This window comes from Ochotona princeps, chromosome 2 (genome assembly GCF_030435755.1).
Source record: "Ochotona princeps isolate mOchPri1 chromosome 2, mOchPri1.hap1, whole genome shotgun sequence".
Lineage (NCBI taxonomy): Eukaryota > Metazoa > Chordata > Mammalia > Lagomorpha > Ochotonidae > Ochotona > Ochotona princeps.
Window position 1 is genome coordinate 33,634,228 of NC_080833.1, and position 26,011 is coordinate 33,660,238.

At 53.4% G+C, this 26,011-nt stretch overlaps 2 protein-coding genes across 3 annotated transcripts in view; one reads left to right on the forward strand and one right to left on the reverse strand.

The window, feature by feature from the left end:
* SZT2 (SZT2 subunit of KICSTOR complex) overlaps positions 1-9,967 on the forward strand; it is a 51,242-nt gene extending 41,275 nt beyond the window's left edge. The window contains exons 56-72 of the mRNA XM_058680022.1: positions 64-194; positions 292-392; positions 474-650; positions 834-1,101; positions 1,206-1,285; positions 1,373-1,498; positions 1,599-1,798; positions 3,264-3,354; positions 3,531-3,611; positions 3,698-3,772; positions 5,299-5,512; positions 5,824-5,977; positions 6,084-6,206; positions 6,303-6,708; positions 6,794-6,910; positions 9,001-9,069; positions 9,228-9,967. Of these exons, the coding sequence (XP_058536005.1) occupies positions 64-194; positions 292-392; positions 474-650; positions 834-1,101; positions 1,206-1,285; positions 1,373-1,498; positions 1,599-1,798; positions 3,264-3,354; positions 3,531-3,611; positions 3,698-3,772; positions 5,299-5,512; positions 5,824-5,977; positions 6,084-6,206; positions 6,303-6,708; positions 6,794-6,910; positions 9,001-9,069; positions 9,228-9,371 (2,557 nt within the window). The 3' untranslated portion in view covers positions 9,372-9,967. The remainder of the gene's footprint in view (positions 1-63; positions 195-291; positions 393-473; positions 651-833; positions 1,102-1,205; positions 1,286-1,372; positions 1,499-1,598; positions 1,799-3,263; positions 3,355-3,530; positions 3,612-3,697; positions 3,773-5,298; positions 5,513-5,823; positions 5,978-6,083; positions 6,207-6,302; positions 6,709-6,793; positions 6,911-9,000; positions 9,070-9,227) is intronic.
* On the reverse strand, positions 9,960-12,280 carry HYI (hydroxypyruvate isomerase (putative)). 2 transcript variants are annotated; one of them, XM_004591492.3, is made up of 8 exons: positions 12,064-12,280; positions 11,872-11,983; positions 10,965-11,079; positions 10,774-10,852; positions 10,635-10,684; positions 10,485-10,554; positions 10,240-10,374; positions 9,960-10,123 (listed from the first exon to the last, which is right to left on the reverse strand). In XM_004591492.3, the coding sequence occupies exons 1-8, from the start codon at positions 12,260-12,262 to the stop codon at positions 10,050-10,052; spliced, it is 834 nt and encodes a 277-aa protein (XP_004591549.2). In that variant the 5' UTR covers positions 12,263-12,280; the 3' UTR covers positions 9,960-10,049. The 2 variants fall into 2 exon arrangements, with proteins under 2 accessions (XP_004591549.2, XP_058535983.1); XM_058680000.1 differs by having other exon boundaries at positions 10,774-10,882.
* Positions 12,281-26,011: the final 13,731 nt, after the last annotated feature.

Genomic DNA, 26,011 nt, shown 5'->3' on the forward strand with positions numbered 1-26,011 from the left:
AAGGCCGCACCAGGGCAGGGGGCTGCATGACGTCTTCTTTCTGTCTGCCCCTCCCTCCAACAGGGGCTCTGAGCCAGAGCTCTTCATTCCTCACCTCCCCGGGCAGCTGAGCCCGGCCCCCCGCCCGGCGGCTGAACGGCACCTGCTGCTTCTGGGAAGGAACTTCTCACAGTGGAGGCGGCCAACCCAGCAGGGTGAGGGCGCGATCTGGAGGGGCGCAGTTTGGAATGATCGGAGGGGTGGCCTCTACTCTGCCCCTAGATCTTCATCGTGCCCCTCCCCACCCTTTAGCTGCCAAAGCCATGCAGCGTTTTGAGCCAGGAGGTGACGGGAGCTCAGGGCGGAGTGCTCCCCGGCAGAGGCTCTTGTTGCTTGAGGTCGTGGACAAGAAGGTAAGTGTGGCTCCAGGGATGCGGTGGGAGGAGGGGTTCTGTTGTCTCCCTGACCCTGCGACCCTGACCCCTGCCCTCCAGGTACAGCTGCTGACCTACAACTGGGCGCCAGACCTGGGGGCGGCCCTGGGCCGAGCACTGGTTCGCCTCGTGCAGTGGCAGAATGCGCGGGCCCATCTCATCTTCTGCCTGCTCAGCCAGAAGCTTGGGCTCTTCCATCATTACGGCCATCTGGACTTCCCAGTGCGGGATGAGAAGGTGCCTGCCCCCCCCAGCGCCTTCCTCTAGATGGCGCTGCTGCAGGATCCTTCAGAGGAGGCGCCAGCTCAGAAAGCTGAAGAGGGCAGAGGTGGTGGGGAGGGAGATTCTTGAGAGAAGCCACGTGGATGGGGAGAGGGTCGAGGCAAAGGTAGTGAGCCATTCGTGTGCTCCATCCCACAGGAGCCGAACCCATTCCTGCTGCCAGCCATGGAGGTGGAGGCCCTTATCCGCAGTGCAAGCCCCCCGCTGAGCCGGGGTCAGGGCCGACTGGGCGGTTCCTCCCGTGGTGGGGGTCCCCTGCCCCTGGACACATTCCCCTTTGATGAAGCCCTGAGGGATATCACAGCCTCCCGCCCCAGCTCCACGCTCGGTGCTGTGCCCAGACCCCCTGATCCCATCGCCTACCACGGGCAGCAGTTCCTGGAGATCAAGATGACAGAGCGCAGAGGTGAGGGCCCTGCCCTGGGCCCTGGGGAGCCGGAGACCTGTGGTCTCAGAGAGGGGGAGAGATGCCGGTCCCTGGGGGCTGCCACTGATGCCTCCACCCCACAGAGCTGGAGCGCCAGATGAAGATGGAGAACCTGTTTGTAACGTGGCAGCAGCGCTCAGCGCCCGCCAGCATGCCCATCAGTGTGAGTGACCCCGAGGTGTGACCCCAGCCTGCCCCCTCCAACTCGTCCCTGGCCACTGCTGCAGGGCTCACTGCTCCCTTCCCCCAGGCCGGGGAGCTGGAGACCCTGAAGCAGTCGTCCCGCCTGGTGCATTACTGTGCAACGGCCCTGCTCTTCGACCCAGCTGCCTGGCAGCACGGGCCTCCAGAGACCACAGCGCCCCTCGAGGGGCAGGTGAGACTCAAGCCCAAATTTCTCCTGCGAGGTTTCTCTGCTCCTACACCCTCGCAGGGTGGTCGGCAGCGCTTCAAGCTCCCTTTCGGCTCTCCCACAGCGGCGCCATCGCCCGGAGTCGGGCTCCGGGAGCCGGGAGGCCTCCGGCAGCTGCGAGTGCCTGGATGTGCCACCGCCGGGGGCCCGGGAGGAGCCCTGGCTGAAGGAGCTGAGCCTGGCCTTCCTGCAGCAGTACGTGCAGTACCTGCAGAACACGGGCTTCGCACTGGTGCCACTGAGGCCCCCTTCACCGGCTCGCAGGTGAGCCCCCTTCCCTCACGCCTCTTCCCCTCTCCAGGCTTTGATGGCTGGACCTTATGTATGTCTATGCCCTACGCAGCTGTAGGGACCTTGACTCCCACAGGCGTGTCCTGCTCATGACACTCAGGTCACACTGCCAAGCACCCAGCCCATGCCGGGTGTTTGTCTGTGTCCACACTCAGGACTCTTGGACTCGCTCCTGGCCTTGGGGCTTGGATCTCATTTCATGGTCTGACCATCCCACTGGTCTCGCCTGAGGTTTTCCCTGACCCCAGCAAGCCTTTCCTCAGGCAACAGCTCTGCACCAGGCCTCCCTGCCTCCCTGACCGTGACCTGTTCTGTGTGTGTTCACTCACTGGGCAGTACTGACAGGCCTGGGTCTTGGGAAGCAGGCAGCACCTCGTGTTGCTACCATTCAGCATCCCTGAGCTTAGGGCAGCCCTGCAACCCCCTTGGCTGTGCTGGGTCCCATCACGCATCCTCATAGCATAGCCCCTGCTCGGTGTTCCTGATTCTGCGCCTCCAGATTCCACGTGCTCAGCCCCTTCCCTGTGGGTGTGCAGGAAAAGCCTTCCATTCACGTTGCACACACGGGCAGGTGTGCAGGTAGCGAGGCATTTCCTCCCTCCTCTCTGTTCCCAGGGAGGCAGCTTTTCAAACTCGTGTGCATAAAATATACTCCTCCTTAGGCTAGACACCACCTTGGTTTGGAAAGCCAACACCAATTCCTTGGCACTTTTGTCACCAGCCCTTCATGCCCCGGACATTAGGAAGAGAAAGTTGGCCTACAGCCTCGGGGGCCCCATTCCTCCCCAGGGCCCAGAGGAGCTGCTGCCCAGCCTGCTAGCCCTCACCAACAGTCCAGGCCAGAGGAGCCTCTCTCAGACCTCAGCGTGCACTCTGTACTCAGCGATATCCTTCCCCCAGTGAGAATTCCTTGTTAACATAACACAACTGTGCTTTCTGGAGCAGAAGTGGGAGGCCTGCCTTCCATGCCATCACTGCCTTGGGTCTCAACTTGATCCCCCTGAGGATCACATGGGTTTGCTCCCCTACCAGAGGCATTGACTCCTGCAGATGTCCCGGTGGTCTGCAGCTCCTTGGTGAGATAAGTGGGCCCCCCTCACCCTTCCTGGTCCGTCCCTGCTGGTCAGACCTTCCCTGCTGTTCATCTCTGAGGACTGACAATCAGCAGGCCACTCCCCGGTGACAAGAGCCACTTTGGCCTCTTAAAGCTAAATCCCTAGGCAGGACTTGGAACACCTCCTGGGGTCTTCCGAAGTAAATCTCAGACATGCCTCTCCCTCGCCCTCCCTGGTCGGGGAGAAGATGTGACTTGGCCTTTGCCTTCCTGACAAGGCTGGCCCTGCAGTATACACCAGCACGCAAGGCCCTGCCTTGCCCCGGCTCCCTGTGGGACCTGAGCATGCTCCTCTACTCATCCTCTTGTCCCCTTTTCCTGCAGCACCAGCCGACTGCGGGCCATGGCTGTCCTTGGAACGGAGGGCCGGGGTTCCTTCTCCTGTCCTAAATCCAAGACTGAGGGGAGCCCCAAGGTAACTCATTGTCCTGTAATGAAGCCAACCATGCCCTAGGCTCCAGTGCAGGGCCCTGAAGTACTTGCCAGTGACCCTGATGATAGGTACTGACACCGGAGAGAATTCTACCTCACAGGGTTCAAGGCTGCCAAGCCCCCAGCCCTTGCCCCTTCCCCTTCTCTCCTTTAATCCAGAATGCTGGCTCTTCTGTCACCACCTGCCACCTGCAGCGGGCACTGCCTGGGGGCATCATCCTCATGGAGCTGACTTTCCAGGTGAGCAAGGGGAGCACTGAGTGGGCAAGGCCAGGCCCCACCTTGTGTGTCTTTCTGTCCTGACCTCATCTTCATCTTCCCTCCAGGGCTGTTACTTCTGTGTCAAACAGTTTGCCCTGGAATGTTCCCGAATCCCAATGGGACAGGCTGTCAACTCTCAGGTATGTAGCAGGGACAGGAACACAGGATGACCCAGGCTCGGGTACATTCGGTGCTGCCCCGGTATGTTGTGAGCAGGAGGGCCAAGTGATTGATCTGGTGTCACGGCCTGGCTAAGCCAGTGGTCATTCTAGCACCATGACCAGACCAACTGCCCATCTGACCCCATAGTACCAAACTATCCATCTCTAACACGGAGGCAAAAGATTATCTAGCATCGCGGCTTGTCTGGCCTGGTCCTGCTGCCACTGTGATCATGTATAACCACAGGTAACTGAACAGTGTGGGCACTGAAGCCCAAAGATACATGCCCCCAGTCCAGTCTGGAGTTGCAGCATAGTCATTGAGGCCTAGAGTAAGGACCAGAGCCCTCTCCCACATAGCATACCCTTATTCTGCGCCTTCTCCTTGCCTTGTTTCTGAGAGATCAGGATCTGTTTGGCTGCAGTACAGACAAGGCAGATTCCTCTCCATCATACCGAGCTATTTCCCTCCCGCTGATCTCCACCTGCAGCCACTTCCCAATCTCCAAACCCACTAGGGTTTCTAGATTGCATCATTATGGCTGTAGTGTGCCAAGCATCTACAATAGGAGCATTTCAGTCTAGTATGTGTTGCCAAGACACACGGCCAGTCAGCAGCCGTATTGGGTTTGGGATGCAGGTGAGACTGGCGGTGAAATCTGTGAGCTGAGGCTCGTCCTGATTCACTTCTGTTTACAGTCCTTCACATGCTGTCCATGCCAGAGGATGAAACAGAGACAATCATCTGTCCAGTTTGGCTCCTACAGCCATCTCCTTCCCTGTTAGCACCCAAGCCTGGGGTGCCCAACAGAGTGGCCGTTCAGTCTGCCCCTCCAGCAGCCCCATGCCCAGCCTGCCTTTGGCAGGATGCTCAGATGCAACTTTTAGAAGGATGGGAGTTAGCCAGGTTGGGATGGACAAGAGCAGCTTCCCAGGCAAAGGGCACACACATATAAAGGGAGAGGAGAATGTCTGTGGACCGGGGAAGAACAAGTATGGTGGGAAGATAAGGCTGTAGGGGTGGGGAGGAAGAGCCAGGAAAGACTTCCTAATAACCCACCTACTGCTGGCCTGCCCAGACCAGCACTTGGTCTTCCCCAGCACTTCTGGGCATCTTGTATGTGATTGACTCGTTCCGTTTGGCATTTCTCATTGCCTACTACCAGATTGTACTGGAGGGCAGGGGCTTGTTTCTATTCCCCATGGGGTCCCTGCTGCTAGAGCAGTAGCTGTTGGGGACCTGGCAGACACTCGGCAAATGTCTGTACCACCACCAAAGGCTACACTTCAAAATGACACTCCTGTCACGTAAATGGTGATGACACAGCGGGAAAGGTACGAGTCGTAGGAGGAGGGGACCCCACCATCAGCTGTCCTGAGAGGGAGCCCTGCTGGGCCCACAGCAAAGGGGGCAGGTGCTGAGCCTCCCCTGGAAGAGGGGAGATGTGTGCAGGGCCTCATGTGCTACCCCATTCTGATGCCGCCCCGTGCTGCCACCTCCCCAGCTCTCCATGCTGTTCACAGAGGAGTGTGACAAGGTGAGGGACCTGATGCACGTGCACTCATTCAGCTATGACTTCCACCTGCGCCTGGTGCACCAGCACGTGCTGGGCGCCCATCTGGTGCTGCGACACGGCTACCACCTGACCACCTTCCTGCGGCACTTCCTGGCCCACCACCCCGATGGACCCCACTTTGGCCGCAATCACATTTACCAAGGTTGGTGCCAAGGGCGTGTCAGAAAAGGACTAGGTCAACAGGTGTCCCCACACCTGAGCAAGCAGTCCCCTGCTTGTTACTCGCCTCTTAGCATTTGCACCACATAACTATGCTCTCTCCTGCGTCCGTCTCAAGTTCTCCACTGTCAGTTTCCTGTTACAGTTTGGACCTTGTATCGTGTGGATCCTGCCTCTGTTCTGAGCCACTTTCATCCCACCTCAGAGTCCCTGGGAAAGCAGGGTCTTGGCCACTCTCCGTCCCCACCCCCACCCCATACTCAGTGTCTGCTGTCCCCTGTAACTTGCCTGCAGGGACTTTGGAGCTGCCCACACCTTTGATCGCGGCCCACCAGCTGTACAACTACGTGGCTGACCATGCCAGCTCCTACCACATGAAGCCCCTGCGCATGGCCCGGCCGGGGGGCCCAGAGCATAACGAGTATGCTCTGGTGTCAGCCTGGCACAGGTGAGGCTTGGGGGGCTGATGCTGGGATGGTGTTTGCAGTAGAGGGGGAGACCCATGGTCTTCTGGGGCGGGACGGGTGGGGTTGACATCCCCACTCACTGTACAGCTCTGGCTCCTACCTGGACTCCGAGGGCCTTCGCCACCAGGACGACTTTGATGTCTCTCTGCTCGTCTGTCACTGTGCCGCACCCTTCGAGGAGCAAGGAGAAGCCGAGCGGCATGTCCTGCGGTCAGCAGCGCCCATCGCCCCACCTGCCCCCAGCTCTTGCCCTGCGTGTGTGTCTCGTGGCCATGACCGGTTTCCCTGCCCCATTGCCCATCTTAGGCTGCAGTTCTTCGTGGTACTCACCAGCCAACGAGAGCTCTTCCCAAGACTGACGGCAGACTTGCGCCGGTTCCGGAAGCCACCCAGGCTGCCCCCTGAGCCTGAGGTCCCTGGGAGCTCAGCCAGTAGTCCCGGGGAAGCCTCGGGGCTTGCTCCAGCCCCAGGACCAGCTCCTCTGTTCCCACCACTGGCTGCAGAGGTAGGCATGGCACGGGCACGGCTGTCACAGCTCGTCCGGCTGGCCGGAGGCCACTGCCGTCGGGACACTCTCTGGAAGCGCCTCTTCTTGCTGGAGCCCCCGGGGCCTGATCGGCTCCGCCTGGGAGGCCGCCTTGCCCTGGCAGAGCTGGAGGAGCTCCTGGAAGCAGTGCATGCCAAGTCCATTGGGGACATTGACCCCCAGCTGGTAAGACCCAGGACCTCTCAGCAGGGCTGGGATGGGTGCCAGCATTCCACAGGCAGCACACTCAGGCCTGCGGACCATCCCCCAGGACTGCTTCCTGTCCATGACAGTCTCCTGGTACCAGAGCCTGATCAAGGTCCTCCTCAGCCGCTTCCCACAGAGCTGTCGCCACTTCCAGAGCCCAGACTTGGGAACACAGTACCTGGTAAGTCCCCCTGAGCCGCCTCTGAAAGCAGGACACACAGCCTCCTCCTAGGATATGACTGATGTCCCCTTGAGGAGCCCCAGCCTGAGCAAGCGGGCTGTTGTGGCAGAAGGCCTGGATGGGATGACTTACACTCGTCAAGCCCTCGGAGCTCAGAGCACTGACGGAGCAGGTGACAAACTGAGAACTCTGCCCACAGAGGCCACCACAATGTAAGCCTTGGCCTCCGAGCCAGGGGCTGAACTCTGCCCTGGCAGCCCAGAGCTCACAGAACTTCCTCCGTGGCTGGTCGCTGAGGCTGCACGCCTGGAGACACTTCTTTTTTTTCTTTTTTTTTTGAGGGTGAAAGAGATTTTTAAAATCGAAAAACCAGGGATACGGCATGAAAAAGCCCAGACACACTTCCCTTCAAAAGGAGTGGAGGCCCTCAAGGATGTCTAACCATCCTGGCTGAAGTCTTCCCGCCCCCTCCTTTCTTTTTTTTTTTTTCTGTGGGTAAGACCATTTCTTGCACATAATTTTTTTTCTGTATTTGGGGTGAGGGGGAGATAAAGGGAGAAGCCCCACCCAGCCTACCACCCATTCCGGGTCCCAGACATGGGGCATGCTCCGAGGGCACTGCTCAAGTGGTTTTGCTGGTTCAACAGTTATGAATTGCTGCCAATCTCGCCATTCCAAGCACGACGAAATCCCTCCAGAATCCACGGGCTGACATAGTCCACCTTAGAGTCTCCGTTTGCCCAGATTTTCACTGCCAACATATGACTAGGGTGGTTGATTGATTTGTTCTGTCCTCCATCCTCTGTTGTGGTGCCAGGTGTCCTCTGCAGGTTCCGATGGACTGCCATATCCCCCATGTGCACCTCGATATGCTGTCCACTGCTCTGAGCCTCTGAGGAGGCTCAGCTCTGACACATGCACTCCATGGCAGACCATGTAACCTGCACTTCTCTCTTCATGGTTGGGGTTCTGAGATCAGCAGTTCAGTTGGAGGGATCCGCAAACAAACTTTGTCTGAGGTGATCCCAGACCTGATTCTTGTGTGTGCATTCCAGTACCAGGGTCCGGCACAGTGCATTGTCCCAATCAGCTTATGCATATGCTGGTGGTTGCAATTGCTGGGTCAGTTCTGTTTCCAGTCCTATTTTCCACACGAACAAATGGGTGTTGCAGTCCAGCCTGATTCTTCCCACTTCATGCTTGGCCCTCACACAAACCAGTGGGAGCTGCAGCCTAGTTGGAGAGACCCGCAATAACCCCCACCAGGCCCTGGTTTCCATGCTTGCCAATATGTACAGCAGACTGGTCCAGTCTGTCCCACAACACATTCAGCTTTCATACATGCTGGAGATACTTCTGCCTCCAGGAGGGCAGGTGCAAGAGACAGGACTTGGAACCTATTGAGGGGCCTGCTGCCTAGGCCTGTGAGGCAGGTGCATTTCCAGGTATACCAAGAGGTAAGTGGCGATGTTGAGGGCAGTCAGGGTGAGGCTGCAGCAGTATAGCTGGCTCAGGCAGATGGGGGTGTCCCTGTGAGGTTGAGTGGGGGAGAGGAGGAACACTGAAGCTGGAGCGGGTCTGGAAGCAGCACTCTGTTCCACACGGCCAGGTTGAGGATGAGGTCTCTGAGGCCCTCAGCCTTCTGGAAGGGATGTGGGCACTGGGGACACTCCTGCGAGAGACTCAGGCAGCAGCTCTGCAAGTGGGAACTGGCAGAAACTGGAGCCTGCACGTTAGGGAGCAGCTGGACAGAGGGGACCAGGCCCACAGGAGGCCGGAGGACTGAGAACCAGGACCTGCCAGGGGGCAAGGGCAGTTGGTGGCCAGGGTGGCAAACACTCCTCCCCAGGTTGGCTGCAGTAGGCCAGGCTTTACACAGCCTGAGGGCTACCCCTCAGGGTAAGGCAAAGTGGCAGACCGGGGCGGGTGTGGGTGGAGGTCCATTTTGGCAACATGGTTCTGAACAACCAGGTGTACAGGTGAGACAGGTCTGCACAGGTGCCCCACAGGAAGGGCTGTGGGGTCCCTCGCTTCCCCCCATTCCTGGTGGGGCAGGCCTCACTCCCTAATCACTGTGCGCTTCCTCACAGGTTGTGCTGAACCAGAAGTTCACTGACTGTTTTGTGCTAGTGTTTCTGGACTCACACCTGGGAAAGACGGTGAGAAGAAAGGGGGTTCAGCCCTTTTGGAAGCCATACCCTAAGTGTTCCACCTTACAGCTTGCCAAGGCTGGGGTGTCTACTCTTTCCTCGCCCTGCCCCGGGCCCATACCCCTGGCCTCCTCTCATCCCCACACGCCCTGCTGTGTTCCCCACAGTCTCTGACAGTGGTCTTCAGAGAGCCCTTCCCAGTGCAGTCCCAAGATAGCGAGAGCCCTCCGGCCCAGCTGGTCTCCACCTACCACCACCTGGAATCTGTCATCAACACAGCTTGCTTCACCCTCTGGACCCGGCTCCTCTGAGATGGCAAGCCTGCGATGGGCAGCGCCAGCAGCTCCATCTGGGCAATTGCTCCCCACCCCCAGGCAGCACTGACCCCTGTGGCAAGCCCAGAAGCACACTGACACTAGAGGCTTTGGGAAGAAATCTGGGTCAGCCTGCCCCAACAGCCCAGGAGTCCTCAGGATCAGGCTGACTGCCTGATGTGCCCACAGCCTCTGGGCCCTTCCTGCCCCATGGCGACGTCCCATGTCCAGCAAGCACGCATGCCCAATAGCTTCCCACTGCTATGAGTCCTGCCACCCAGCCTTTAGCTGCTGTGGCTCGGGCCCCGTGGACTTGGTCGCCCACTCAGATGTTAACGCTGAGCTGACACCCTGGTCCTAGCCACTGCTCTGCCACTGAAGCATCCCCAACCACCGCCAACGCCCTTTGCTCTCAGGCCATGGTTTCTTGCCCCTGATGGATGCGTGGGCCCCAAAGTCCTCCCCGCTGTTCAGAGCCCTGGCACCTATGGGCGGGAGGAGGGGAAACCCGTGCTCCCCCAGTGGAGAAACTCAAGTGTATGACACTGTGTGTCTTTCCCCGTCCCTGGTAATAGACACGTGAAAAATGGTCAGCAGGCATCTTTAATTCAGACTTGGGGTGCTTGCTCACCGTCCCCAAGAGGCATCTGGTTGGTATCTGGTGGTGTCAGGGCCTCATTGGCCAGCCTGCGGGCGGCCACACTTGTTCCAGTAGGCACGTAGCCAGTTCAGGCCCTCCACTGTGTCTCCTGCAGAAGGAGAGGGGCAGTGGCATTTCTAGTCTGGCGGGGGTGAGGAACAGACCTGCCCACAGCCTGTCCTCCAGGGCTCTGGGCATGCCCAGAGGCCCTCCCAACCCCCTCACCTTGAGGCCGGTACTCGCAGCCCACAAAACCTTGGTAGCCCTCATCTTCCAGCAGTTGGAATAGGTAGGGGAAGTTCAGCTCTCCAGCACTGCTGGGCTCCCCTCGACCTGGCACCTGTGCCACCTGCACGTGGCCTGGGAACAAATGTAGGCAGATGTAGGGCCTGAGGAACAGAGGGGGGAGTGGAGCAGCAACGGGAAGCTGCACAGAGGACTGGGATAGAGCCAGGGAGGGGACCCCTCACCGACGATGGGCAGGAACTGGCGGATGTTTCCTGTCAGGTTCCCATCCATGATCTGCCAGTGGAACAGGTCCTAGAAGACAGGAACGCCAGCGTCAGGCCCCCCTCCTCTTCCCAGATTCAGGGGAGGAGAGCTCCCTGTCGTGCACTCACCATTTGTAGTTGCAGATTAGGTCTCCCAACCTTCTGTAGGATGGCTGCCGCTGGGGGAGAAGCCGGGTCCGGGGGCATGAGACGGAGCAGAGCACAGGGCCCGCAAGGGACGGGAAGGGGCACAGGCCAGGGGGCCTACCCTGCTGGGGTGTGTCCAGGAAGTACCGGGGGTCACTGACACGGGTGTTGATGGGCTCCAGCAGTCCCACGAGGTTCTCCTGGCCCCGTGTTGGAGGCTGTGAACAGAGCTGCTCCCCGAAGCTGTCCCTGCCAGCCTCAGCTGCTCCCCCCAGCATGCACCTGCTCCACGTGTGTGTCCACCTGTCTCACCTGGGCCAGAACGGCAGCTGCGTAACGCAGGTTCTCCAGAAAAACTGTCTCCATCTCTCCCTGGACTGCTGCCCGGTCGGCCCCCTGCGGCACTCGACCAGCCATCAGGTGCACCCTGTGGGGAAGAGGGGACCAGAAGCCAGCCTTCTGCATCCATCCCAATGCCCACAGAGACTCCTGTGTCAGCCTGAGCTCCAGAAAAATCCTCCCTCATTTAATGCTTTCTCAGTTTTTAACCTCCATTCCCGGGGGCCTCCTAAGCAGGCTCTTTAAAAGCCACCCTGACCTTTGACCTCCTGCAGCCACCTGCCAGCTTCATCTCCTTGGCTCTGCTTTCCACCCCTCCGTGCCCATTAATGGCTTCCGTGTCACCAGGATGTACGCTAGGCTCAGTATATGTGACCTCTGCAGCAGGCCACACTGGCTCAGCACATTCGCACATCCCCCCCGCCACCACCTGTTCCTTCTCTGCCTACATTGTTGGGTAGCAGACACTCCAGGCTCTACCAATGCCAAGAGCCCACACGACCTGCCTTACAAACCGCTGAACACACCTGCCTCTTGGTGCCTGTTTTCCCTCCAGCCCTGCAGGCCAAGGGTGCTCCTTCAAGGTGCAGGTCAAGGGCCATTAGCTGTGATTAGCTTTCTCCCATCCCAGACAAGCCTAGGTGGCTGCCCTCTTCCACAGCTTTCCAGAATGGGTGCCTGGACAGACATCTCTTGTCATCTCGCTGGTCGGTGGAGCCACCAGAGTGCGGTCCCAGCAAGGGACTTGGCAAAGAGGACAGATACACACAGAAGAACCGGGTCTGCAGGCCCCGAGAGGCACGCACACACCCTGCCGCCTCCACCCCAGACCCGGACCTCCCGGCAGGGACCCAGGTCGCCGAGGTGGAGAGACGGGTACCTCGGGCAGCCCAGGACCTTGGCGTACAGCACAGCCTGCTCCAGCCCCTCTCGGAAGGCCGCCTGTCTCCCGGGAACGGCCCCCAGCCCCATCTCCCCCTTCTCTTGATCTCCTGCAGAGAGAAAGGGGCTCAGTCCCAGCTCGGGCACTCGCGGCCACCTCCCCGCGCGCCCAGCCGGCCCCGCAGCGCACCCGGGGGCGTGTTGATTAGCACCAGCCGAAGCCCCGCATCCTTCGCCGCTTGCGCCAGCGCCTCGGGGGCCTCGATGTACGGCCAGGCCACCTCCGCCGCTTCGAAGCCAGCGCTGCTGGCGGCGCGGAGGCGCGCGGGGAGGCCGGGCAGCTCGGGGAACAGCCAGGACAGGTTAGCGGAGAAGCGCAGCGGAGCCATGTCGGCAGCGCGGGCAGCGAAGAGGGCAGGGCAGAGTCCGCGCGCCCGAGCGGAAGGCGGAAGCCGGGCGCCGGGGTTGCCACAGGACACGGGGAGGGTGCAGTGAGAGGCGGGGTCGGGCGGATGGGCGCTGCGCTCCGGCTGGCCGAGACCGCTGGGGAGGTCCAGAAGCCACTTGAGCTCTGAGTGGACATACGCCCTGAGACCTAGTATTTACCCCGTTAAAAACACGATGCCTGTTCCTTAAACTCTACGACCAAAGAAGGAACTCTTATATCACCCCTTACCACGCTGCTAACCTAATTTTCCCATACAAATTGGAAAGTGTATGGGCAATTTTTTCCCCCCTGAGGACGATGGTTCCGGAATTTATCCCGCCGCCTTGAACAGAGGAGTTCCACACGAGATAATGCAAAAACAAAGGAACTAGCGCGCTAGGGTCCAAGTCTCATCCAACGCAGTGGAGTCTTGACAGGACCCCGATCTTACATTTCACATAGTTCATATAGGGTTTTGGCTACAATTCTAGGAGTGGGCCATTAATTCCGTGAATAAACACAGGTAAGATTGTGATCGGTCAGTTTCTATTGCCTGTGACCACTCTGGTGGTGGGTCTCACTTATCCGTGCCCACTCCAGTGGTCAGCCTCTATCGCCATGACCACCTGATGACTAGTGACTTTCCAAGCCTCCTCTGATTGGTCGGCTCTGTCCAGGGTGTGTGACAGCCCGCTTCGGGGAAGCAGGTGCCTCAATTCTAGGGACTGAAACTTCAGCCTAGCCTGTCCGAGGCCTGTCATGGCTTTGCCTTGGTTCCCCTTGCAGCAAGCGAAGCACTCATCACAGAAGACAAACTTAGCGGTTAGCTTATCAATTGATTAGTCAGCATCACTTTGGCATCACCTATCTTATATTCTAATCATCTTTATTAGTTACTCATTCAATGTTATCCCTTTAAGTTCTATGATCACCTAATGCTATCTATTAACACTTACATATTTTTGCCATTAACTTTTCCTTATGGCCAGACATTCATTTACTATTGAACTATTTCTTAATACTACTCCCTAATACTATTCCTTATTACTATCATCCTAGTACTATTTATCTATTACTTAACACACTATTTTCTTAATTCTTTTTCTTAATTTCAATTCCACAGTCTCACAAGGAAACTCTGGTCAGCCCTTTTTTCCTTGTGTCGCTGTCTTATGAGCATGTCCTGTGTTCCTCAATGTGCTTTAAAGCCATCACATTAGCTGCTTATCACGGCACACCTAGGCGGTTCTCACAGTGCTGAGTGACAGGTAGTGGACTAAGAATCCCCTGCTCTCCCCAGACTGCCCAAACCGCTCCCGGTCTGCACCTCCCAAGGCTGGGTGTTGGAATCTGCAGGACCTTTCTAAGGATCATTTGGAGGAAGTTACTTTTATCCGCAACATCCCAAGTGAGCGGGCAGATTCTTCAAGGTAGAATTGTGTGGTCAAAAAACAGGAGCATTGGGCCCTGCGGCGTGGCCTAGCGGCTAAAGTCCTCGCCTTGAACGTGCCGGGATCCCTTATGGGCGCCGGTTCTAATCCCGGCAGCTCCACTTCCCATCCAGCTCCCTGCTTGTGGCCTGGGAAAGCAGTCCAGGATGGCCCAATGCATTGGGACCCTGCACCCGTGTGGGAGACCCGGAAGAGGTTCCAGGTTCCCGGCTTCGGATCGGCGCGCACCGGCCGTAGCGGCTCACTTGGGGAGTGAATCATCGGACGGAAGATTTTCCTCTCTGTCTCTCCTCCTCTGTGTATATCTGACTTTGTAATAAAATAAATTTTAAAAAAATCTTAAAAAAAAAAACCAGGAGCATCTTTTCAACCCTTGCCAAGGCTGTTGTAGATGGCTTTGCAGATGTGAATGTATCCTCCTACCACCCACCAGCAGGGGTCGTCTTGGCTCCTTCCCTGCGCTGTCCTTCAAGGAGAGAAGCCGAACACACCCCAAAGCAGCACCAAATGCCAGATCCAGTTGATTCTGCCCCTGCCTGACTCCGTCCCAAGCAAAACCCACATGAGCATGAAGGGTCCAGGCTGATGCTATGGTCAACACACCTGCCTGACAGGCTGTTTGTTCAGTTCGATCTCAGAGGCCGACCGACACCAGCTCACCTGATCACCAAGGCCCAGCCCCTGTGCGTGAACTTCATGCAGGAACCTCTGGCTCGTCCTGGAAGGTTTCCTGAGAGTAGCCCAGTAAGGGTGTGACCTCACCATGTTACCTTTTAGTTTAGGTTTTTTTTAAGATTTATATATTTTTATGACAAAGTCAGATATACAGAGAGGAGGAGAGACAAAGAGAAAGCTCTTCTGTCCAATGGTTCACGCCCCAAGCGGCAGCATCGGCTGCAGCTATGCTGATGCGAAGCCAGGAGCCAGGAGCCAGGAGCTTCTTCCAGGTCTCCCACGCAGGTGTAGGAATGCAAAGCTTTGGGCTGTTCTCGACTGCATTCCCAGGTCACAGGCAGGGAGCTGGATGGGAAGCGGGACTGGCAGGATTAGAACCGATGTCCATATGGGATCCCGGTGCGTTCGAGGCGAGGACTTTAACCGCTATGCTATCGCGCCGGGCCCACCATGTTGCATTTTAATCCATTCCATCTTCAGCCTGTTTGCAATCCAAAATGGACCATACAGACTATCTTGTAGGCGTGGTAATTCCTTTATTAACCCTTCCCTGGAAATCTCTGAGTAAGCAGATCCTACCCCATCTATTACATTCTGCCTAAGAAACAAATTTGTCCACCTCCAATCGCCAGACCCTTCCATCTGTGCTGCTTTTTTTAAAGACTTATTTATTTTTGGTGGAAAGGCAGATTTACAGAGAGGAGATAAAGAAAAAACGGTCTTCCATCCACTGATTCACTCCCCAAGTGGCCACATAGCCAGAACTGAGATGATCCTAAGCCAGGAACTTCTTCCAGGTCTCCCATATGAGTGCAGGGTCTCAAGGACTTGGGCCGTCCTCAACTGCTTTCCCAAGCCATAAACAGCGAGCTGGATGGGAAGTGAAGCAGCCAGGACATGAACCAGTGCCCATGTGGGATCCTGGCACATGCAAGGCGAGGATTTAGCCACTAGGCTACTGCATCAGGCCCCATCTGTGCTTTCTTTAAGGTGGTAGAAATAGTACATAAATGGGGTGCATGTAGTCACTTTCCCCTTAATTCCTACAACACTTTCTACACAATACACCAGAATAAATGTGTCCATGCAGTATCTGTAGATTATTTTCTTTTTGATGTTGTTGTTTTCCTATTTTTAAAAATATTTTTATTTTATTTTGTATGAAAGTCAGGGTTAAAGAGAGGGTAGGAGGAGAGACAGATCTTCCATCTGCTGCATCACTCCCCAAGTGCCTGCAACATCCGGAGCGGGGCTGGTACAAAGCAGAAGCTTCCTCCAGTTCTCCCACACACTGCAGGAACAGAAGCACTTGGGTCATCTTCTGCTGCTTTCCCAGGCCGTTAGCAGGGAGCTGGATCGGAAGTAGAGCAGCTGGGACTCAAATTGGCACCCATATGGCACCAGCCCCTGTTGTCCTTTTAAAAAGTTTACCTATTTTCATTTTATTTGAAGAGCAGAGACAAAGAAAAGAGAGAGCAAGATCTTTAATCTGCTGGTTTGCTCCCCAAGTGCCCACAATTGCTGGGGCGGGGCCAAACCAAAACCAGGAGCCTGGAGCTTTATCGCTGTACCCAAGCAAGACAATACAGATAAGTGCCACGCACTGATTAAAACTTGGAAGCCCTGGGCCCGGAGCGATAGCCTAGTGGCTAAATCCTTTCCTTGCATGCGCCAGGATCCCATATGGGTGCTGGTTCATGTCCCGGCTGCTCCACTTCCCATCCAACTCCCTGCCTGTGCCCTTGGAAGGCAGTTGAGGATGACCCAAGAGCTTATGGAACCTGCATCCATGTGAGAAACCCAGAAGAAGCTCCTGGCTTTGGATCAGCTTGGCTTCGCCCATTGCGACCACTTGTGGGGTGAACCAACAGATGAAAGATCTTTCTTTCTGTCTCTCCTTCTCTTTGTAAATCTGACTTCCCAATAAAAACAAAATAGATCTTAAATGTATATATATACTTGGAAGTCCTTTATTGCCAGCGGTGGAGAGGGGCATCATGCCATGAAGACCTCACAACCCGGAACTGCAGAACAGTGGAGTTTATAAAGGCAACAGCCACAAGCCAGGAGGGGTACAGGGGGCTGAGCTGATGCAGAACTACCTTAGGATAAAACAAATACTAGCTTTGAAGCTTTTGTTGCTCCATCAAATAAAACTGCTTTTTCTCCTAGCCACGCTTCAACAGCCTCGGCAGGGGTTTGAGTGTTCTTGCCAGCAGAACAGTTTTCTCAGCCAGGCTATAGTCTCTGCAAAGAGGGGGCCCAGCTCCACATGGAGCCCCTCGTGTCAAAGCTCTTATTACCCCGTCTGGGAGTCCCACACGGCTGGCAGGGACCCAAGCACTTGAACCAGCCTCTGCTGCTTTCCCAGGTGCATTAGCAGGGAGCTTCTTAGGAAATGAGCAGCCGGGACTCGAACCAGAGCTCACATGGGACGCTGGGCTTGTGATGGCTTTACCTACTACGCCACAACACTGGCCCTGCTTTTAATTTTTTATCAAAGAATTTGCACAAATGTAATGTTTAGCTAAGGTGACAGCAATTTATAGTTGAACACTTGAGTACAGAATTCATAGTCTTATCTGGTCACTGAATGCGCTTGCCCTTGTTGGTAGAGCATTACAACTCGTGTGTCAGATGCAAACAAAAACCTCCCTAAAATTCTCTTTTATACCTTCCAGGCTGGCAAAAAAAATATATATATATTTTAAAAGCAGCAGACAATACCAAATATTGGATCAGATTTGGAACACCTGAAGTGTTTACCCACTCACTGCAGGTAGAAATGTAAATCACTACAACCACTTTGGAAAACAATCGGCGTTCGCTCTTCAAGCTCACACACCTTTGATCCGACAGTTCCTTTCCCAGGTACAGTCCTGGAAGGAACTTAGCTTCAAACGTGCCAGCAAGCAAATCAGTGATGTTCACAGCAGCACTATTTATGCAGCTGAAAGATGGCAGGAACCCATACGCCAACAGCATGCACACAGGTGCACTGCACCATAGCCACACAGTGTTGGGGTGGCCCACGTGGTGAAATGGATTCTGCTGTTGTATCAGCACCACAAGGGAGGAGGTGAGTCAAGTCTGGTTCAAACCGGAACCATCCTGAGGAGGGCGTCAAGCGGGTAAATCTCAAACACCATCCAGACAGAAAAAGCTAAATCACATAGAAATGCAGACGAGTCTATTGGTAGAAAGCCGAAGGTCAGGCGTGCCTACAGTAATGTCTGTGGTGGAGACACAAGTGTCTGTGGTAAAACCACGTGTCTGAGCATCCCACGGAGGCCTCTGGAGGGAGGGGAAGTGCTTGTCAAAGATGACCCCAGAGGTCATTTTCATCTTGTCTCTTCCAATCACAGAGGTTAGGTTTATTAAGGTTTATTTTTTTTATCTACTTGAGAAGCAGAGTTAGAAAAGAGAGAATCTTCTCTCCATTGATTTATTCTTTGAATGACTGCAAGGGCCAGAGCTGAGCCAGGCCAAAGCCAGGAGCCTGGAGTTTCTTCCAGGTCTCCCACTTGGGTGCAGGAATCCCTGTACTTGAGCCATCTTACACTGCTTTCCCTGGTGTTTCAGGGAGCTGGGTCAGAAGTGGAGTAGTCGAGACTCCAATCAGCACACGTATGGGATGCTGGCATTGCAGGCAGAGGCTTAGCACGCTGTGCACAACGCCAGTCCCCATGCAAGTAAATTTCATCATCCTGCTTTAGAACTTGTATATATTTTATAAATATCATTTTATGTATCTGTTCCATATTTAATAGAAACAAAATTTGTAAGCCTTCTGTGTGCATCTCTCCCACCTGTTAGCACATTTTATATTAACATTCTCATTGTACTATCATTGCAGTCTCAAGGTTTTTCCCACAGACAGCTTGTTTGTGTTGTCTATATAGTGTGGGCTATAATTACTGCTTTTTAAAATTATTATTCAAGAAGCTGAAGGAGACAGTGGGGCCTTCCCTCAGCTGGCTCACTTCCCTAATACCTGCAATCTTGGGAGCTGAAACCGATAGCAGGGTACTCAATCCAGGCTTCCCATGTGGCTGGCAAGGACCCAAACTCTTGAGCCATGACTTGCCGCCTCCCATGGTGTACAGTTGTCAAAATTTGGAGCAGAACCAGGACGCTGGGCTTAGGCACTCCAATGTGGAATGCAGGCATCCCAACCGGACGCATCCACCCTGCGTCAGATACGCCAGTCACTCACTCCTAGGATTACTGATCCTTATTCAACCTGTCCTGGCTCAGTGTTGAGACCGTTTTTATTTAAGATTTATTTTATTTTTTCATTGCAAAGTCACGTGTATAGAGAGGAGGAGAGACAGAGAGGAAGGTCTTCTGTCCGATGGTTCATTCCCCAAGCGGCCACAATGGCTGGAGCTGAGCCAATCCAAAGCCAGGAGCCTCTTCCAGGTGTCCCACACATGTGGAGGATCCCAAAATTTGGGCCGTCCTCTACTACTTTCCCAGTTTAATAATTTATTTGGTTATGTTTATTTGAAAGCCAGAGAGACAGAGTGAGTTTCCATCTACAGGTGTACTCCCCAGATGACCGCAACCTCCTGGGCAGGGCCAGGCTGGACCAGAGCTCCATCAGGGTCTCCCACATGGGTACAGAGCCATCATTTGCTGCCTTCCCAGGCCCATTAGCAGGGAGCTGGATTGGAAGCAGAGCAACCAGGACTTGAGAAGGGATGCAGGCATCAGAAGCAAACTGGCTATGCCGCGATGCCAGCCCCAGGGATCTTCATTTTCTGAGCTGCCACTCTCCATAACTTCTTTACGTTGTTCTCCAATCAGATTTCACGTATCACGCTGTGTATTTTTCACAACCAACCATGTGTTCTGTGGCAGCGGCCTGGATTTAAGAATATCAATGTTCAAGAGTCAGCCCGTTATTGTTATTTTTTGAGCCATTGAGCCTGCATTTCTAAGGCTTTGGAATTTAACTTTCCCTACTTGACTCAATTTTACCAGCAATAGCCCGTATCACATGGATTCATGACAGCTTGTAACAGTGTCAAACAGGAAACTAAATCTTGGGACATTTTTTCTCACAGGGGCTTCTATTGGAACCAAGTGTTCCTACAGGAATTTCCACAGCACATCTGCATCAGGACTCTATAACTAAAATGTCAGCACATTTAAACAGCATCACCTCTCATACACAGTACATTGAATAATAACATCATTACACAAAGCAGCATTGAATCACTTTACAAAATTTGTGCTTGCTTGAGCTATCATCTCTGTTCTTGGAAGAATATTACAATATTTGCTGATCCTTGCTGTACACGTCTATCTTCAAAAGGAGTTTCCTATACCTAGCCCTTTATTTTATTATTGAGTTGTTGGATCATATCCAGGACCCCGTCCAGGCCCTCCCTCACATATCCATGCTGTTAGACTACATCAAGGATCCTGGCAGTGTTAACTAATAGAAAATTAACTCACTGGATGCCAAACCATATACAAACTTTATTTTTATGTATTTTTTTAAAGATTTATTTATTTTTATTGGAAAGGTGGATACAGAGAGAGGAGGAGAGATAGAGGAAGATCTTCCGTCCAATGGTTCACTCCTCAAGCAGCCGCAATGGCTGGAGCTGAGCCAATCTGAAGCCAGAAGCCAGGAGCTTCTTGCGGGTCTCCCACATGAGTGCAGGGTCCCAAGGCTTTTGGGCCATCCTCTATTGCTTTCCCAGGCCACAGGCCACAGGCAGGGAGCTGGGTGGGAAGTGGAGCTGCCGGGATATGAACCGCCGCCCATATGGGATCCCGGGGCGTTCAAGGCGAGGACTTCAACCACTACGCTATTGTGCCGGGCCCATTTTGATGTATTTGAAAAGCAGAGAAGCAGAGAGAGAGAGAGAGAGATCTCATGCACTGGCTTTCTCCCCAAATGCCCACAACAACTGGAACTGGGCCAAGACAAAGTAAGGGAGTGACACATCCGGGGCCGCCATGTGAGTGACAGAGACTGAATTACGTGAGCTGTCACCTGCTTCCCAAGTTGTACAGCAGCAGGCAGCTGGGCCGGAAGGATGGGCTGCCTTTGAATTCAAGCACCCTGATTCATGTGCAGGCACCCAGTGACTTAATTTTGGGGCCAAGTGCACACCCTCACATGCAACTTTCATACTTTCTTAAATACAGCCACTGTGTGCCTGCTGGCTCAGAGAGTTTCAACTACAAACAATTTTAAGTTTGAAATTTGGACAAAATCTCAGTAACCCTGACAACAGAATACCCTCTCCATGTTTCATTTTTACACCTGTGACGGCTCCTCATGGTGTTGTCTATGTATTTTTTGCAACTGCTTTTCACTTTTAACAACATATGTAGGAAAGCTGTTCTAAATATACCATATGTGTATAATACATATGTCATATATCTTGCTTTCATTCCTATAGACTTGTCTTTCTGTTTGTTTTTTTTTTTAAATAATATCCATGAGAGGAGCTTTTATTATGTTTTATTTATTTATTTATTTATTTTTTGAGAGAGAGAGACAGAGAGAGAGAGAGAGAGAGAGAGAGATTCTCCATCCACTGCCAGACTACTCAAACGCCCATAACAGCTGCAGCCAAGCCAGGCTGAAGCCAGGATTTCAAGCTGGGTCTGACATGTGGGTGGTAGGGACCTAAGTGCTCGAGTTATCACCTGTCACCCCCTGTGTATGCGCATTGGCAGGAAGCCGGGACTGGGGGACAGCCAGGACGGGGAGTCAAGGCTGTCTGGGTGGGAGAGGAGCCTGAGCAGTAGCTTTCCCCGGAAGGACTTCAGCTACATCTTCTTCCAGAATACCTACATTGTATCATCTCTGTTGATGGACAATGCAATTGCTTCCAAGCCTTTGCTGCTACACGTAATACACACTTTCAGATATGATTGCTGTGTGAATATTTCTCTGGTGTGGATTCCCAGAAGCCTACCTGCTGGATCACAGGCTATGTGCAAAACTCTGACCCACTGCTAAATTCTCCCTCAATTTCATCAGTTTGTGTTCCTACCAGCATCCTGTAAATCGCCTGTTGCCATACTGCTTCAATAGCACAACAGCAAGATATCAGTCTTTAAAAGTTGTGCCAATCTAAAGCGGAAAAAATTTCTTTCAAAATCAAGTCCTTAGTGGAAGGAGAGAGAAAGGGAATATCACCATATTCTGAGAATTGTTATCTACAAACTCTATTGAATCTGATAAAAAATAAAGTCAAAGTGTTTTAAAGTAAATTTTAAAGAATCGGGTCCGGCGCAATAGCCTAGTGGCTAAATCCTCATCCTACATGCCCTAGGATCCCATATGGGCACCGGTTCATGTCTTGGCTGCTCCACTTCCCGTTCAGCTCCCTGCTTGTGGCTTGGGAAAATAATCGAGGATGGCCCAAAAGCCTTGGGACCTTCCACTTGAGTGAGAGACCTGGAAGAAGTTCCTGGCTCCTGGCTCCTGGCTTCTGATCAGTTCAGCTCAGGCTACTGTGGCCACTTGAGAAAAGAACCAATGAAAGGAAGCTCTTTCTCTCTGTCTTTCTTTCTCTGTGTAAATCTGCCTTTCTAATAAAAAAAAAAAAATCCTAAAAAAAAAAAAAATCAAGTCTCCCAGGGCCAGCATTTGGACTAGCAGTTAACACGGCTGTGACATTGCCTTCCGTGCTGGGATAATGCCCATCCCACAGCGAACACGGCAGGTGTAGCTCATCGGTGAGCGCCTGCCACCCCGGCGCGAGAGCTGGGGCATCTCCAGCTCCCAGGCTCAGCCATTAAGAGCAGTAGATGGAAGACTCTCCCTCCCAAATCATGGGGGAAAAAAATCAAATACTTGGCTATCGCTGAGGCTGCACGTCTTTTCAGAGGTTTACTGCCCATTAATTCCCCATCTATTATGCACTGCCTAGGCATAGTCTTTGTCTACTTTTCCACTGGACCCAGGGTTTGGATGATTCCGCTTGGTAGGAGTTCTTTCTGAAAGTTCTGGATATGAAGCTTTCAGCCAATGTTTGCTCATCTTACCTTACGTGTCACTTACTGTGGAGAACAGCAACGCCGTCATGGCCCCTGGGTTCAAAAAGGAGCTGAGCTGTCCCGTGGAGGTGACATTGTCCCTCGTCTCTGAAGGAGGCACCTGTGCCACGCCACTCCTGTGCCCAAGCTGCACGGGGCAGGGCTGACCACAGCAAGCTGCCAGCCTGCCGCGCAGACTGGAGACATATTGTCCAGGCCCGGTTTTGACGGTAATAAAAGTGATATTTGTATCTCCATCTGCCACACTCCCATGTCTATCTCTTAATAGGTTCTTGCATCAGTCAGAGTCCAAACAGAAAACAGATGGCATGCTTAAATTGGGATAATTCCGGAAATTTAATAATGGCGCTGTTTGCAAAGGTGTGGGCAGGATGTGGGGAGATACCTCGGACACAGCAGCCACCTCCAGCCTCGGAGACCACAAGGAGGTGGGGTGGGGGTCCCTTTCAAAACCCAGGAGAAGACAGCCATGTGGGGGGTGGGGGCGCCCCGCGAGTCAGTAGGAGCGCTCAGTGTGAAGAGGCGGGCAGCTTGAGGCCAGCTATGGCAAGGGAGCCGACCCTGCTGGGCTCCCTCTGCCTGGGCTCATCTCCTGCCTGGCCTCCCCACAGAGAAGGGAACAAGACCTCATTGATGCAGTCATCAGGAGACCCTCCGCAGGGGGAGAAGGAGAGCAGGAAGAGAAATCTGGTGGGACAAAGGAAATTACAAGGGTACTTCAGGACAGTGGTGGCAATGAAGTGTCCACTTGGCCTTCATTGCTCACATGTCAATTGGGATACAGGAACAGAAGGCCTGGGTTCAAGTCCTGGCTCTGCCTCTGATTCCAGCATCCTGACAGTACACACCCTGAGAGGCAGCAGGCAACGGATCACATGCCTGAGTCCCTGCATTCCTTACTCTAGGCTTTGGCCCGGCCCAGCCCTGGCTGTTGGAGGTGTTTGAAGAATGAACCAGTGGTGGCAGATCTCTTTCTGTCTCTCTGCCTTTCAAATAAGTGAAATGCACGAAATAAATAAAATGAGGCTGGTACATTGAGGGCAGCCATCTGCCTTGCTACCACTACTAAAAATTTGAAAATTCGGGGTTGGTGCCATGTGTAGTAGGTTAAGCCTCCACTTGCAGAGCCAGCAACCCAGCTGCTCCACTTCTGATTCAGGTCCCTGTTAATACACCTGGGAAAGCAGCAGAGGATGGCTCAGGGCATTGGGTCCCTAACCCACATGGAAAACCTGGAAGAAGTTCTTGGTTCCTGTCTTTGATTATCCCAGCTCTGATGACTGTGGCCACTTGGGGAATGAACCAGCGGATGGAAGATCTTTCTCTTTCTCTTTCCTTCTCTCTCACTAGCTCTGCCTTTCAACTAAAAATAAATAAATCTTTAAAAAAATTTAAAGTTCAAGGAAAAGTGAAATTAAATGCTATTCATTTTGGTGCAAAAAGTTTTGAAGTTCAGGCATTTGAAGGGGTCTCAAAAAATTCATGAAAATGCATATTATGAAAAATCATGCATGGATTTCAAAGTTTTTGGCTCCGAAATAAATTTAGCTTTTAATTTCATGCATATGTTTGTGTATTTACTTGAAAAGCAGAGTGAGAGAGAAAGAGGGAGAGACAGGGGCCCAGAGTGATGGCCCAGTGGCTAAATCATCACCTTGCGTGTGCCAGAATTTTATATGGGCACTGGTTCACTCCCTGTTTGTGACCTGAAGAAGCAGTCAAGGCTGGCCCAAAGCCTTGGGATCCTGCGTCCACATGAGAGAACTGGAGGAAGCTCCTGGCTCCTGGCTTCGGATCAGCTCAGCTCCGGCTGTTGCAGCCACTTACAGGGTGAACCAGCAGATGGAAGGACTTTCTCTCTATCTCGCCTTCTCTCTGTAAAAGGCACTCTCTGCCTTTCCAATAAAAATAAGTAAATCTTTTTTAAAAATAGAAAGAGGAAGAAACAGAAAGAGAAAACTCTCCCATCTGCTGGTTCACTTCCCCAAATGACCCTACAGCCCGGCCTGGAGCAGAAACCTGGAACTCCATCCGGGTCTCTCTTACGATCGAGAGGGGCCCAAGGACTTAGGCTATTTTCCACTGCATTCCAGGGCATATTAGCAGGGACCTGGATCAAAAGTAGAGCAGCCAAGATTTGATACACTGTGCCACAGCTGCAGCCCCTCCATGAATCCCCTAAGTGGCCACAATGGCTGTTGCTGAGCTGGTCTGAAACCAGGAGCCAGGAGCTTCCTCTGAATTTCCAACGTGCTTGCAGAAGCCCAAGGACCTGGGCCATCTTCCGTGCTTTCCCAGGCCATAAGCAGGGAACTGCATCAGAAGTGGAGCAACCAGGACACAAACTGGCGCTCATATGGGATGCCAGCACTTTGCAGGTAGATTAGCCTGTTGAACCATTGCATCAGGCCACCCCACCCCCACCCAGACTCTTGTATCTTTCAAAGGCATCTGCAGGGCTTAAAGCTTCCCACTCACTGGGCCCGGGTATCAGAAAATCATCAAGGTAACGAGCCAGGATGACAGCCTCCAGGATGGCAAGACCATGGCGTTCCCTTCACACTGTGTTAGCAGACTTGGCATTGTCCCAGCATGCAATGGTGCAGTTGTACTGTTTGTCCTGCTATAGAAATGCAGGCTGCTTCAGATTGTCCTGAAAAATGTTTTCCAGATTACAGTTTGAATATCAGGTGCCAGGGCCCAGCGTGCGTTAGGACAGTGGAACTTCCATATTGGCATTCTACTTGCGATTGCCGTCACTATTCGACTGAGTTTCTAAAAATCTCTCCATGCCCCATCTGCACCAGCCAGACAAACAAGTCAGATGCAGAGGAATGGGAATCACTGCCTGTGTGTCTCAGGTTTGGTTTTGTTTTGTGTGTTTTCGTTTTATTTGAAAGGCAGACAGAATTTCCAACCAGCGGCTCACTCTCCGAATGCCTGCAATAGCTGAGGCTGGGTCAGGTTGAATTCCAGAGCCTGGAACTCAGTCTGGGTCCCTATCATGGGTGGCAGGGACTCATGTACTCGAGCCATCGCCTGCTACCTCCAAGGGTGAACATTAGCAGGAAGCTGAAATGGAGAGTGAAACGGGGACTCTGGCTTGTGGGAATCCCAAGCAGCAGCAGCCTAACTGTGGCTCCCAAAGCCTCCCCCTCCCAAGTATTTTTTTAAATATTTATTTAAAAAGTAGAGGGACACAGAGGAGGGCTGGAAGAAGAGAGAGAGAGAGAGAGTCTTCCATTTGTTAACTCACTCTGCAGATGCCCACAAGAATTAGAGCTGGGCCAAAACTAGGAACCAGCAACTCTACTCAGGTCTTCCACACGGGTCTGAAGCCCTTGGGTCCCCCCTGCTGCCTTTCCAGGCATATCAGCAGGGAGCCGGACCAGAGTGGGTAACTAGGATTTGAACTGACACTGATTGAGATGCAGGTGTCCTCGTGTGCCACAGTGCCTCACCATCAAGTCTTTGTTTTTTTGTTTTGTTTTTGTTTTTAGGGTTTATTTATAGAGCCAACACCATGACCTGGTGGGTAAAGCCACCACCTACAA